General features: G+C 31.5%; 1 protein-coding gene across 1 annotated transcript in view; it reads right to left on the bottom strand.

Moving 5' to 3' along the window:
* The window catches only part of DST (dystonin), a 570,187-nt gene that overhangs the window by 191,260 nt on the left and 363,835 nt on the right, over positions 1–15,092 (bottom strand). The window contains 15 exon segments of the mRNA XM_074310618.1: positions 673–866; positions 2,014–2,152; positions 3,752–3,930; positions 5,412–5,569; positions 7,003–7,186; positions 8,224–8,350; positions 8,582–8,736; positions 8,947–9,099; positions 9,665–9,790; positions 11,552–11,647; positions 14,042–14,058; positions 14,061–14,099; positions 14,102–14,144; positions 14,252–14,413; positions 14,536–14,613. Of these exon segments, the coding sequence (XP_074166719.1) occupies positions 673–866; positions 2,014–2,152; positions 3,752–3,930; positions 5,412–5,569; positions 7,003–7,186; positions 8,224–8,350; positions 8,582–8,736; positions 8,947–9,099; positions 9,665–9,790; positions 11,552–11,647; positions 14,042–14,058; positions 14,061–14,099; positions 14,102–14,144; positions 14,252–14,413; positions 14,536–14,613 (1,850 nt within the window).

Raw genomic sequence — 15,092 nt, 5'->3', positions numbered from 1 at the left:
ATGGTTAAATAGAACATTATATTCTAAGAGGCATTATAGTATGGTGGACAAATCACCCTTAACACAAAATGCAAACATATTAAGAAGAAAATGTCTAAAAGTTATACAGAAAACTCTCTGAAACATATAAAATCCTTTCAGAAATATCCACCATGATAACAAAGCCACTTCCCTGAGGATTTTGCACATTTTTACCAAACTAGTATATAGAATAACTTGTCTTATTTTGGGTATACATACATAAACACCTGCACATACATGCATGCACAAACATATATGTATATGTGTGTAAAGATACATGTTTTTGAACATGCACATATCTACTGACTACAGTGTATACTGATTGCATATGTATATAGGACTCACATATACAAATAAAACTCTATAGAGATTCATATCAATATCTCCTTCACACATGTGTACATGAAATAGGTTTATGTATGTGTATTTATATATGTACAGGTATAGTTGTAATATGTGTGAATGTATGTATATATATACACAAATATATCCTCTAATATACTAATTCTAGTATGTTGATTATAGAGTATATTCTGTGTGTGTTCATGCAGAAATCTCTCAAAAATTATGAAAAGTTTTTTAAAATAATTTTTTAAATTAAATCATATTTTAACATGATTGAAAGACATCACAAAACAAAATCATACCAACCTGTTTTCAATCTGAGTGTGAACATTTTGCCATCTTTCAGCTAACTGATCTGCTTTCTCTTTGTGCCAGTCAAAGTCAAGATCACGTTCTTTATAGGTTATAAACATCTGATCACTGATGGCTTTGGCTTTCTGCAATTCATCCTCTAAAGCATGAAATACTTCCCGTTTTTCATCAACTTCAGATCTCCATTGCTTAAAAAGATAAAAATGATCTTCTAAGAACATGTCAACTATTAAGTCATAAAATTCAGTATATTTATCTGTTCAATCCTATATAGTTTCTTTACTCCTACAGGTAGCAATAATAGCTAGCATTTATATCAAAGCTTCCAAAACTTTGAATCATGACCCAATATGGGTCATGTAACTGAATGGGTGGTCCCAAAATTATGATTTATTAACAGTAAATTTTTTATTTGCATGCCAATTTTATATACCTATATAATCAGAAATGCATTGAAAATTTCTCAGGTGAAAAAGGATCACAAGTGGGAAAAGTTTAAGCAGCCCTAATTTATAATGCTTGAAGTCCCATTCATTGAGAACATAATTTGGGGTTCTATGCTATCGTGAGCAAATATATGAGATAATATATACAAAGCACTTTGTAAATCTTAAGACACTTTATAAATAGTAGGTACAACAAATGTTAGTAGAAAACAATTAAATACAATGTAATTTGGAGAGGGGTTCAGAAAATGTTTCTTGAGATACACCTTAAAACACCTGGGCTTTATGGAGTGGATATGTAGAGATAATTGGTATGGAACAAATTATAGAATAAGTGTATACAAATAGGTTCTATAATTTATTCCTTTTCCTAATAAAAAAAATCATCCTTTATACTCTAAGCAATCTGTAGAACACTACCTCATAAATCATAGGTAATCAAAAATATTTTGTTTTGGTTTTTTTTTACTTATTCCTACCACACCTCAACATCACCATAGAACCATAAAGTACTCTCTATGCTTGAGAATAATGAAGGTATTCAATTATTTCTTAAATAAAGATTAACCTTATTCCAAAGAAAATAACTTTGAAATTAATCTATTACTGAGATATTTAGGGATTTTACAAAGCAACAGAGAGAGTTGTATCTAATTTGTTTCTTTTTAATAAGTTAATTTTATAAAGGGATCAATTATTATTAAAAACGCTATATATACATTATGTTCTGAGATGCACTTAGGTATATTTATTGGGATCCAAATGTCTGTTCTTTATATGCTCTGATGTACACACAACACATGGTATAGACAGATATAGACAGATCTATTTCATATACATATGAACAATAGTCCATAGAGATATATTTGAACATGTGAATCGTACATACCTTTAAAGTACTCATAAGATTTTCAATATTGTTCTTGTCAGCTGTCACAGCTTCTTCCTCACACAGTTTAGTTTCATAAAGTTTTACAAGTGCTTCTGCCTCTTGTGTATTTTTTAATACCAAATTAACAGTTTTCAACCTGGGGGAAAAAAGAAGTTATTTTTGTTAAGTAATCATCTTACAACAATAAAATGTTTCTTTTACCCAGACTATTTTCAGTCCTAAAATGACATGAGATATTTGATATGCTCGTGATTTTCTAACACTTTTATTTATAAGTCAATTAGTATCAGACTCATAGAATTCAAGATTGGAAGAGAGCTTAGATATCATCTGTTATAAAAATTGAAAAAGACTTGGAACTATAAAAGACCTGAAGTGGTTTATTCCAAAATCCTCTTTATACAGATGAGGAACTGAGACTAAGGGAGGTCAAGTGATAAAATGTCACTCAATATTAAGGAGCAGAGCTGAGACTACAGCCCAGTTCCTTTGGCTCCAAAAAGTTTCTCTTTTTAATTTACAGTCCCTAACATCATCAAGTAATTTAACATCAGAGACTGGCATGATTTTGTGAATGAAAAGAACACAAAAGAAGATGCATTACTATCTACCTTGCTGTAACAAATTAAGGACCACTACAATTGAAATCACTTTTATGTGCATTATTTCCTCCATTAGAATATGAGTTACTTGAGAGTATTGACTCCTTTGCTTTACTATTTATTTTTCCAGTGCTTTGCATACATAAGCATTTAAAAAATGATTTGATTTTTTCATTCATTAATTATATTCTTTCATCAAAACTTAAGAGTCCAATTCACTACTATATACTTAGAAAATGCCTATTTGATACATCAATACACAAATGATGTTATAAAATAACATCAAAAACTCAAAAAAGAAATTCCCATAAATCTGAAAGTTAATAGTTAAGTTGTGGAATCCATGATATGACATCAGTTTTACCTTCATCTCAACCAGTTTATATCAACTCATGGCTTTCCATAAAACTTTCTTAAAAAGAAATCATAAAAATCACCCTAAAAGTTTAATTTATTTCTTAAGAATGGCTCCAATTCATTATAAGTAAGGCTAATATTTATACTTATAAAACTTGTAATTCAAATTAGAATCATAGAAGGTGAATAATCCTAATATATGAATCTCTTTGACCTTATCTTGCCTATGAAAAACACATAAAAGATGTATACTATCATTAATGTTCCCCTCAGATCCTTCCCAAAATATGAAAAGGCAATAAATATATTCTGTATATGTGTGTGTTTTTGTTCCCGAGTACATATGGCATCCAACAATGAGCTTAATTAAACTAAGTTTCAGTAACAGAAGGTTAGTCAAGAGGTGATGAACTTTTCTGCTATAGTTGCACAGATGTTCTCAAAGCTCAAATGCAGAAAGATCTAAACTAAAACAATCATGTACTGCTATTTAAAAAAAAAAGAGGGAAGGGAATACAGCAGAATAGCTGCTAGCTTTAGAATTTGAGAACTTGGGTTTTAAATCTGAGCTCTTCTGTTTCCTACTGTATTTCCTTGAGGGCATATCACTTAATAGCTGCAGGTCTCAATTTCTTCACTAGTAAAATGACCTTTAAGTATTGAACCTTAAAAACTATGAAATGTATTAAATGTTGAAAGACTGAAAGCTTTACAGCTTAAAGTGTACTAATACCATGAAACTGTCAGATTTTTTCAAAGTACCAAGGATAACATACTTATCTATGTAAATGGAAGACATGGAGTAGACTTGATTCATGTTCTGAATGATGATATTGAGTTCTGAGCGCAAAGTTGGGGTGGACGGTGATGCTGCAGCTTGACTGAAAAATTCTTCACATTTATCTGTGATGGTCGCCAAATCATCTTTGAGTCGATCCAACTCTTTTTTGAGTTTCTGTAGGGGGCAAAAAAGCTCGCGTAAATCATGTATACATTCTAAACAGATTGCTTAAGATAAAACCATGATTATGTACACAGTTAGGTGGCAGGGTGGATGGAATAGTGAGCATGATGTCAAGAAGACCCAAGTTCAAATACCATCTTAGTTACTAGCTATGTAAACATGAATGAGTCACTTATTTCTGTTAGGCCTGTATGCTCACTGATGAAATAAAGGAATTTATGGCTTCTAAAGTCATTCTTTCTAACTTTAAATCTATGATCCAATTTTTACAACACTGTCACTTACCAAAGACGACTTTTCCTTCCTTCATCCTTAATACTTAAAAGATGTTTAATAATTAAGTACAGTCAAGCAAAACACACCAACACATTGTCCATATTGGTAACATATGCCTGAATTATATAGCTATAATTGTGGATAATCTTTCCAAAGAATTCTTTTTTTTAAATGCCATAATTTAATAATGGCTAAGAGGCTAGAAACTCATCAGTGAATTGGGAGGATGTCTACCCCTGCAAAATAAGTGGATGAAAACAACTTGTTCCAAAAACCATGAACATGGGCTTGAAGCAGGTGGAACAATTAGAGCTTGGTCAGACATAGAAGATTCTATGGTCATCCACCTCACACCAGGCCATTGTCAGTTGTCTCAACTTTTGTATTGTTTCAATGACTTAGGAAGAAAGGGTGAATCTGATAACTTTGTGCAACTTTGCCTTACTTAAATCCGATTAGTGCACAAGACATTGTGCTATATGAGTCATTGGTCCTCTTCAAAAACAAAAGACAAGCAATAATAAAAGATAATAACTGCTTCTTCATTAAGTAGTCATTATTCACTTTTTCTCCTAAAGAATTTTTGGGAGGAAAGTGAGCCATGACCATCAAGTTTTGCCATCCATCATTTCCTCAAGGACAATTCATTAAATATGATGATAAAAAGAAATACTCTTTAAACATCATTTCTTTAGGGAATGATGAAGAAAAGGAGTAAAAATTTATGTAGTACCTATTGTGTGCCAGGCATTGTGCTAAATCTTTTCAAATATAATCTTATTTGATCCTCACAAGAGCCCTGAAAAGTAAGTGTTATTATTATCCTCATTTTACAGATGAGGAAAAACAGACTGGCCCACAGTCACAAAGTTAGGAAATGCCTGAGGTCATATTTAAACTCTGGTCTTCTTGATTTCAAGTCCAGTACTCTATCCACTGTGCCACCTAGCTGCCTCAATCAATCAATAATCCTTAATAAGACTCTATAAGGACAAAAATGAGATCTTTCATTCCCTCAAAGAGCTTACATCCTACTGGGATTAAGAGTAGGAGAATCAACATGATCACATATAAGTTAACCAAAAATAGAGAAAATAAGCCCATTAAAAAAATCATAGGAATTAATTTTAGCAGGTAAATTAAATTAATTCTGGCAGGTAAAATTTATTTTAAAGATGTGTCTTTCCAAAACTTACCTCTTGCTCTGTGATCCTGAACACACTTTCATGTAGATCATCTCTTTCTAGTGGGGTTCTGATCTGTCTAATCAACCGATCTTCACAGTTTTCCAAGCGAAGTCTGATATTTCGAACTTCTGAGATATAAAGATTGTAAACAGATTCTTCTTGCTCCTCTGTGGATATAAAAAAATAACATTCAATGTAAACATTTTCCCATATTTTGGGCATTAGTACATATCAGTTAATACAGCAGTCAGCAATAACTTCCTGAAATGCTACTAACTCTGTGCTCTCCAAACCAGGGTTACAATTCCATTTCCATAGAAAAAGCAAATTTAGTTTTTCTTTCTAAAATTTGCTAATCTTTATTAGAATTTCCATTATTCATTATAGTTCTGAAACTTAAGTTCTTATAGAATATTGCAGTTTATATAGGAAAAAAATATGAACATCATTTTCCTATACTGCTAAATATTTTTCTAAAAACAATAATAAAAATTACTCATATTTCTCTCACATTCACTTGATGAAATTTAAAGTACTAACTCCATATATAAATCAAGAAATTTTGAATTAGGAAAAAATATAAATAAAACATGAAATGACTATTTTTAATAATGAACAATTGTTATATGACCTCCAAGAAATATTGTGAATTTACTTTATTATAAAGATGCAATTCTCTTAGGAAGTCATCCAGGTTTTATATGTTCATAAGATTTTCTTGTTTCTTAATAATTTTTTTATTAAGAGCCACTTATTTTGGGGCAGCTAGGAGGCACAGTGGATAGAGCATCAACCCTGAAATTAGGAGGACTTAAATTCAAATCTGAATTCAGTTACTTAACACCTCATAGCTATGTGACCCTGGGCAAGTCACTTAACCCCAATTGCCTTAAAAACAAACAAAAAAAAAAAAAAAAAAAAAAAAAAAAACACACACTTATTTTCTCTTTTATCCCATTAGTAAAAAAAAAATAAAAAATAAAAGTTAAATGAAAAAAAATTGGTTTCAACTAAGAAGGAAATGTAGTTTTTTAAATTATCGATTCTTTTATCATCTAGTAGAGCATGAAAAATGTGACATACATCTAAAACCGATTCATTCTCTGTTCAGGTAACATAAAATTATCCCAGAATGTTTAGGTACTATCTGACATAGTACTGTAAATTAAAAGAATTAAGTATAATTACAGCATAATTTATGGCTCTACACACACACACACATACACACACACAGTGAAGACTTAACAATGATGGTGAACTAGATTCCATTAAATTTCAAGGACAATTTGATCAACTTATCACATTTTGATTTCACAGCATTTATATACCACCATCCCACCTATAGATGCATATTTTAAATTTTTCATTAACATGAATAATGACAGCTTTTTTATAATAGTTATATAGCATTTTTGTGTAAATGTGTTTTTTTTCATATTGCCCTATAAATAATTTAAATTTAACTGAACCCTTTTTCACACATCGAAGACAAATTTAAATAATGATGTCTTACATCCTTATTAAGTTTGACAGTGAAACAACATAAAATTGAATAATTGATGCTTTAAGAAAAAAAATGTTATTTACAAAGCAATCTTACCTCTTTCTGCTGATTTCAGAAGTTCCTGATAGTATTGTTTGCATACATTAACCTCCTTTTCTAGTTGTGTTATATCTGAACCTGAAAATATTTGGGATTCCTGACTATCTTCCAGGAAGTCTTCAAAACGAGATTCTAGATTGCTCAGGACCTGTTGATGCTCACCAGGTAACATTGTTTTTATCTGCAGGAAATCGTAAATCTACATAAGTTAAACAGTTACAAAAATAAGATAAAATGAAATCTGAAGGTCTATCCCAGACAACTAATTAAATAATTTCCCAAAACAAATTCAAAGATTTTGAGATTGATAATCATGAGCAGTTACATCACCTGGAAGTGGTGTTCTCCAACTCATCAAAAAAATAAAAACAATGATAATAAGAGCTGGTATGTATACAATATACCCTATCACCACCATTGTGAGATAAATAATGAAAGTATTATTCTCAGATGAGAAATAAGTTAACTCAGAAATGTTAGATCACTTTATAGAATCAAACTTTGATAGAGTAAATGGTTTTCCTTTTACAAATGAAGAAAAAGAAGCCCAAGGCCAGTAGTAAAAATCCATCAGGATTCAAACCAAGATAGTCCAATTCCAGACTCAGCAAAATAGTGCAGGGCTTTCATTTAGTAATCAACAGAAACAGAATTTGAGTCCCACACACAAAGTAAATATTTAAAATGAATAGGTAATAATCAAAATGCAGCTCATTATATCATAGCTCTGTTAATTTGATATGGAACAATGAAAACACATATTGGATCTGATCTAAAAATTTCTGGATTTGAATCTTAATTCATTACCCTATTCTCTTGAGCAAGTCAATTTAATCTTTGTGTACCTCTCCCTCAGCTACAAAATAAAACCAGAACTGAAATAGAATCAAATAAGATAACATTCACAAAAGAGCTTTTTAAAAATGTAAAACATTATATAAATGCCACTTTGAACTCTGACTTTTTGATGCAAATAGAATACTATATTACTGAAAAGATATCAAAAGCTACTACTCTCGAATGCTTTTTGGAAGTTTCAAGATTATAAATGAGAAATAAATAATTTTTTTGACATTTCAGATCTTTAAATGTTAAGATCAAAATATCTAAACGAGGCTCTCTCATTTCCTTTAAGGCTAGGTATCATGTCCTTATTCTAGATTATAGCAGCCCCAAACAATTTAAAGGCCCAAGATGGCTTGTTATTGTTTCACTTACCGAGGCAACATTGCTAGCCCGAAGTGTATCAATTTCATTAACCAAATAATGCCAGGAAACCACACTTTTCATGTTTATGTGAGACTCATGCCAAAGGGCCAGAACATTCTGAAATTGTTGTTCAATTCTGAAAGAAAGAAAAGAATCTATAAATAAATAGTGCAAATTGCCTGAAAACATATTCCTTTGTAATAACTTGTGATAGACTGGGACATTATAGGTTTTACAAAATTCAAATTCCTCTGGCAGCCATGACAAGTTTTTCCCTTTAATAATCCTTTTTTTCTTTCCCTCTCTAATATTTGAAAACATTAAAGTAATTCACTATTCTAGTTCTCTTTTTTTAGCTGATGCATACCTGTTTGCAGTGTCAATGGCTTCCTTGTTTGGTGGAGGAACAGTAAAGCACACTGATGGGACCATGGCTTCATTCCCAGTTGGACTAATGACCTTCCATTTAGCACGATGGGAATTGCTTGCTAAAACACATTCATCATCTTTGTAAATGGTTATCTAGTTTTAAACAAAGAAACAAATATAATAAGGTGAAAATTAGGAGACACTTTGAAAGAACACATATGAAAGAAGGGAAAGGATCTCTCATCCCACAAGCAAGTAATAAAGTGACAGATTACAAATGGAAAAAAATAAAGATGCTACCATTTTCAAACATTCTGTGGTCAATTGTATTAACTCCATTATAAGGAGATTTAAGGTTCTTACCTCAATCTGTCTGTAGTCACAAATGGCTTTAATTGGAATGGATGTTTTAAGTGGATTATCAGGGTTCCTTGGCTTTAGCTGAATTATTGTCTTGGCCCTGCCCATTAGACTTGCTATTGTGCTCTTATATTGCAAAAGTTCTTCTTTTTCTTCCTATATATTAAGAAAGTTTAAGAATACATACAAGTGACTTAAAAAGTAGTTCATTTCAGACAAATAAAATACTCCAAAATTTACTTTTAAAAAATTCCATTATATTTAACCACTAAAAGGTATTAATTCAATGACCAAAAAGTGCAAATTTGAAAGAAATATGATGAGAATGAGAAGCAATATGGTACAGTGAATAGAGTAATAAACTTGAAAATAGGAAGGATCAAAAATATAAAAAATGAGCTTCAGAACAAAAAAAAAAAAAGAAAAAGAAAAAGAAAAGAAAAGAAAGTAGGAAGGTTCAAGTACTGCCTCTTTCATGTGCTATGTTTGCACAGGCAAATCATTTAACCCTTCTGATTCCATGAACTGATCTGGTAAAAGAAGTATGCATACCAAGGAGGAGCCCACAATGATAACATTACACATCTAAACCACCCCTCCCCCACACAAAATTATGAGAATACACAAACTTAATAGGATTCAATAAGGAAAACTCAATTTTACTGCTTCATATAAAATGAACTTAATGCTTTTAAATCTACATGGAAGTTTCCATTCTTACTATTGATTCCTGGACAAGATCTTCCAGCTTATGGATGCTGCTAGATCTGTCACAACTATATTTCCGCTGAATGGCATCTTTTAAATTCTTTAGGTAGTCTGTAGCTTCTTTGGCATCATTGAAAAACTAGGAAAGAAATGATAGAAAGAATGATAATAAAAAAGTTAAATTGCTATTAAGTTAAATTTCTTTACGTGACCATCAGACTTCACAAACAAGTACAAAATGATATTAAATACTGGTACCTTGCATAAAAATGAATCATTATTTATTAGGTCCTTACAGAAAATGTGATATTTTATGATGCTGTACATGAATAGACAGATGGATGGATGGATAGAGATAGCTATTATTGTTCTTTGTTCTTTGTACTTGAAGAGTACCATGCCATTGAGAAAGTGAGTTCTCATTTGCAAGTGAATAGGATTTAAGTGAAGATGGACTATGCAAAGTCACCAGTTTCACTTTCTCCATCAGAACCTAGAGATCAGAAATAGATCAGCACAACTGGAGATAGCCCTGGATGCAGTAGAAGACTTTGGCCTTTTTAAAGTTTTTACAGAGGCAGCCACCCTCAGCAATTGAAGCCAGGTAAGATAAGAGGCAAAGAATGGATTCTTCTAAGTTCTCTAAGTCATCTAATCCAAGGACATCTCCAGTTGTCCTAATCTGTATCTTCCCACTAGACCCAGATAGCTCCAGAGGAAAAAGTTGAGGCTGGTGACTTTACATAGCCCTCTCTCACTTACATCCAATTCACTTGCATGCCATGGAACTGTATCACTTCCCTGATTTCATAGTCCTCCTTGAGACTGAAAAACAAATAACTTGTGAGTAGGACAAGCTGCTCCACTGAGAACCCAACTGGTCACTTCCATGTGAACAATGTCATTCTTTCCTTTTCCTCTCCTTTCCATCTTATATTCCCTCTGTCCACATGAGGAATCATACCTTTGCCTGTAGATACTCCAATCAAAGGAAAAGTCAAATTTGATTGAAATTTCTAAAGATACCTTGGGGTTTGTGAATTAAGATTTCTTTCTAAAGAACCATGCCTTTGATCCAAATCACTCTAGGTTTCATAGACTGCCCAACAATAGATCCCAGGCCAAACTCCACTTAGTCATTGTTTAGTCCCTAATGGTTCAATGTGAATGTAAACAGCAACTGTTTGTGTTTTTTTATTTTTTAATAGCTTTTTATTTTTAAAATGTACACAAATATAGTTTTTAGCATTCACCCTTGCAAAACTTCATGTTACAATTTTTTTCCTTGTCTTCCTCTACTCTCTCCCCTAGACAACAAATAACTGTTTCTGTTTTTGACCAGAAACCCTGAGGGCCTTTCTCTCCCATATATGTAGGTATATATACATTTAATACACACTCACACAAACATATACTACATATATATGTGTATGTATACATTTAAATTCTGGTTTATACCTCACCTCTATTGCTCATTGAATTTGAACATATAATTATGTTTCATATCAATATTGAAAAAATAAAATACAATACAAATATGAAGAATATTTTTAAATTCTGGTAATGGTACAGTTTTATTTTACATCTTTGGGGTATACTTTCCCTTAAGATATAACATTCCTTCATATTTATGCCAAAAGTAGAGATTACTCAACTCTTAAAGGATTTGGATATGTTAAAGCTTTTTCTACAAATAATGCTTCATATGCTACAAAATACAAAATTGGCCACTGTGTCATAGAAGAAAACATTTCTACAAATTTTGCTGTTATACTAAAATGGATTGTTTCTAATTAATATATAATTAAATAGCAAAACATAACAGACTTTTACTCTTAGTCAAACTAATCATTCAGTATGATATTAGTCACCACCAGTTTTACTTGTCGTGTTAATATACCTCAAAATATGTGCTATTTTCCTTTATGTGTTGTTCCACGCAGTGGCAAAGTTGTAAAATCCAACTCCATTGTGTCTGCATTGCTGCTCGATATGCCTTTAAAATGAATCACAGTTATAATCAGGGGAGAAACAAAATAATCTAGAAAATATTAGCATAAGAATAAGATATAATATCCTAAAAGAGACTCTTATAATCACAAATGCATTTTGGAACACTATAATATTTAATAGGTACAAACTAATCTAATAGCAGTATAGACTTTTACTCCTTTACTTATAATAAAGCAATGAAAAATAAATGTACAGGATAGAACTTTAGAAAACTAGAGTGATTTCAATTCAAGTCAAGCAATTACCTTGTACAAGGTAATCAATTAATAAGTATTTGATCTATCTGATCCAAGAATCCGTATCTACTCAAAATCTTCACCCAAAATTATAAAATGAAAGAGAAATAGCAGTAAAAAATATGATTAAGATCATATTTTAGAGAGAATGTAAATTATAGAACTGAATTCTATTCTTTGGATTTCTTCCTAAATGAATAATGAACATTTATTTTTCCTCAAAAATAAGTATTTAAAATCTCAAATGAAAAAAAAAATCTCAAGTCTTCTGTAATGGTTTTCACACAATCTCCTTTCATTGATTCTCCTCTAATATACCCAAATCTCCCTCGTTCTCTATTCATTTATTTCCTTTGAAGGACTTTTACAAGTCCTACTTCCTCCTTGTAGTGTTATTTGTGTACTTCAAAATAAGTGCCACTTCTTTTGTGGTGTTTTTCTTCTCTGAATTTCCATAGCACAGCTTATAATTAACTCTATTATTCTTTAGTCACTTTTTAATCTCTCCAATGACACAGCTACAACCTTTTTTTCCTTTTGATAATCTCTTTAGCACTTGGCATAGTTATTGACACTACTCAAGCAACTGATCAATTTTTAAAATTATGTTCCAAAAACCTAATATATTTTGCGAGTTTTTGAAGTATCATCAGGGGTACATTATTAAAAAGGATGTGACCTTCCATTAGAAAAATTGACATCAAATTCAAAACTACTTCAGTTTACAATATAATGGTTTCCAGCAGGTGGCGCTCAAAAGTTTTTAATGACTAGTTCAAACAAAATCTATAAATTCATTCTGAATTATGAAAAACACATTCCCTTTATATTAAGACATATTACCTTAGATGTTACACAAAAAATTCTGTTATTGTTCGTGCTATTTTTACTGCCCTCAAAGTAAGCTTATAGGACTTAATTGAAGAGAAAAAATGTTTATATATAAGGAGTGAGACTCACCTTGGAGTCTGTTATATGTTCCCACACAGTTATAATTAATTTTTCATTCAGAATAATTTGCTTGAAAAATAATAAGACTCTTTGTGGTTGTTTCATAAGAGTATTTTGACTTAAAATAATGAACTGTGATTGATATACACATTGTGTGTGTATAGTCTTTCTTTATAGCAAATGCTAGTTTGGTAGTGGTAAATATTGTTAAACTAAGAATACCTGTATATTAATCATCTCTTGTCATTATTAGCAAACTATGATAATATATCTTGTCATTATTAGCAAACTATGATAATATATTCTATCAGATTTCATATTTCTGCCTTGAAAATTATTTTTCCTCTTTTATTTCTGATAATAAAACTCTTTAATCCTCTTGATGATTTTTATTGTCTTTTCTAGATCTTTTTCAGTTGTTATTATTTCTTAATGTGTTACAACCAAAATGGTATGCTTGATGGGCACCAATCACATTTCATACAAAAGAAATACTCCTAATACCCTTTTTAATGATGCAATTTTATCCTCTTGGTGACAGTAGCATACAGGGCTGAAATCTTCAGGAAACCGTTTCTTAAACCACTCTCCTTTCTGACACTATAGTTGATAATTAAGTGCATATCATTTATAGACTGAACTTATTACACTCTTGCCCACACACAAAGTTCACCTGCTTCTCTCCTACCCACTCTCTTTTGACATCTTCTAAGTCAAAAACTGTATGTGTCATCAATCTGCAGGACTGAACAACCTATGTAACTTGACTCCATCCCAAAACACTCTTGCTACTTCTGTACTTGAAATGTGGAAATTACCTTGGCACTTTGCCATAACAATGTCCCAGTTTACACCAAAGAAATATGTCATAGATAAATTTATTAAAATGAAAAGTTTCCTGGTAGCTCTAAAAAATAAACTGCCTCTTATGAGATTCAAGAATGACCTCACCATAACAAAGTCAATTTATATAAGGTCAAGTGATAATAGGATTCTAATATGGATACTACTGAATGTAAAACTCAACATAACTTGGTTTCAATATTATTGTTTTGTTAAAATTAAGTGTGTTAGGGAAAAAGTCTTTGAATTACCAAATGTATAAATTTATTTCTCGATGTAGAATCTGAAGCCAATTAAAATTAATTAATTTAATTTAATTAAAAGCCAACATTCATTAAGTGACTTACCTCAATAGTTAGTCGGCAGGATGGTTTTCTAGAAGGAGCTGCTCTGCTATATCCTGACCGATTTAATCACTTCTTCCTTTTGATCAAGTTCTCTCATTAATTCCTTATAGTGTTGAGGGGGGTTATAGGGAAAATAAGAAAAACTATATTAGACAAGTGGTTTTAAATGAAATATAATTTTTCCTAGCCAAGTATTACTGTTTTGCTTACTGAATGGTATTCCTTTTTCCTGGATATGTTTGAATTTCTTTCACTCCAGTCATAAGCAACTTCTTCCTCCTCTTTTTCATTCAACCAAATAAGCTCACTAGTGGCTCGAGATACAAAGTTGTGAAGAGTATCTAGGTGTCGCTCCTGATTCCTTGATGTATTCTTTTAAAGGGAAAATTAGATTAAAAATGGTGTTTTTGCCAATTACACACACACACACACACACACACACACACACACACACACACACCCTCCAGAAGACTAAAAGGTATAATTTATCTTACCAAGAGTTTTGCATACTGACTCTCCAATCTATGCAACTTTTCTGCATATGTGAGTTTGAGGGGAGCAGTCATTTGGATCTGTTTGAAATAAAAGCATCAAAACAACATTTTAAAGGTTAAGTATCTTGAGTTAAGTAAAATGATTCATTTCAATTCTAGTCAAGCAATTACCTTGTACAAGGTAATCAATTAAGTATTTGATGGCCTTCCATGTGTTAGACACTGTGCTGAGTACTAAATTACAAAATGAAAGCCAAATAGTCCCATCCAGAAGTTTCCATTTTATTGGGAAAGACACATACATGTAGAATATATACAAAACAGATAAAAGATGGCTGGTGGGGAAGGAGAGGGCACTAGTAGCTATGAGAATAGGTCAGGGTTGACATGAGAAATGATATCTGAGCTGGGTTTTAAACTAAGAATTCTCAGAGGCAAAGGTGAAGAGCGTATCTTAAGCATGGGACAGAGCTACTATAAAGCCACAGCTACAAGAAAGGAGTGCCACGTATAAGAAACACAAAGGCGGCCAGTTTGATTAAATCATAAAGTAAGTA

Source organism: Sminthopsis crassicaudata, chromosome 4 (genome assembly GCF_048593235.1).
Source record: "Sminthopsis crassicaudata isolate SCR6 chromosome 4, ASM4859323v1, whole genome shotgun sequence".
NCBI lineage: Eukaryota > Metazoa > Chordata > Mammalia > Dasyuromorphia > Dasyuridae > Sminthopsis > Sminthopsis crassicaudata.
The sequence above is the reverse complement of the archived record's forward strand: the minus strand, read 5'-3'. Positions and strand labels throughout refer to the sequence as shown.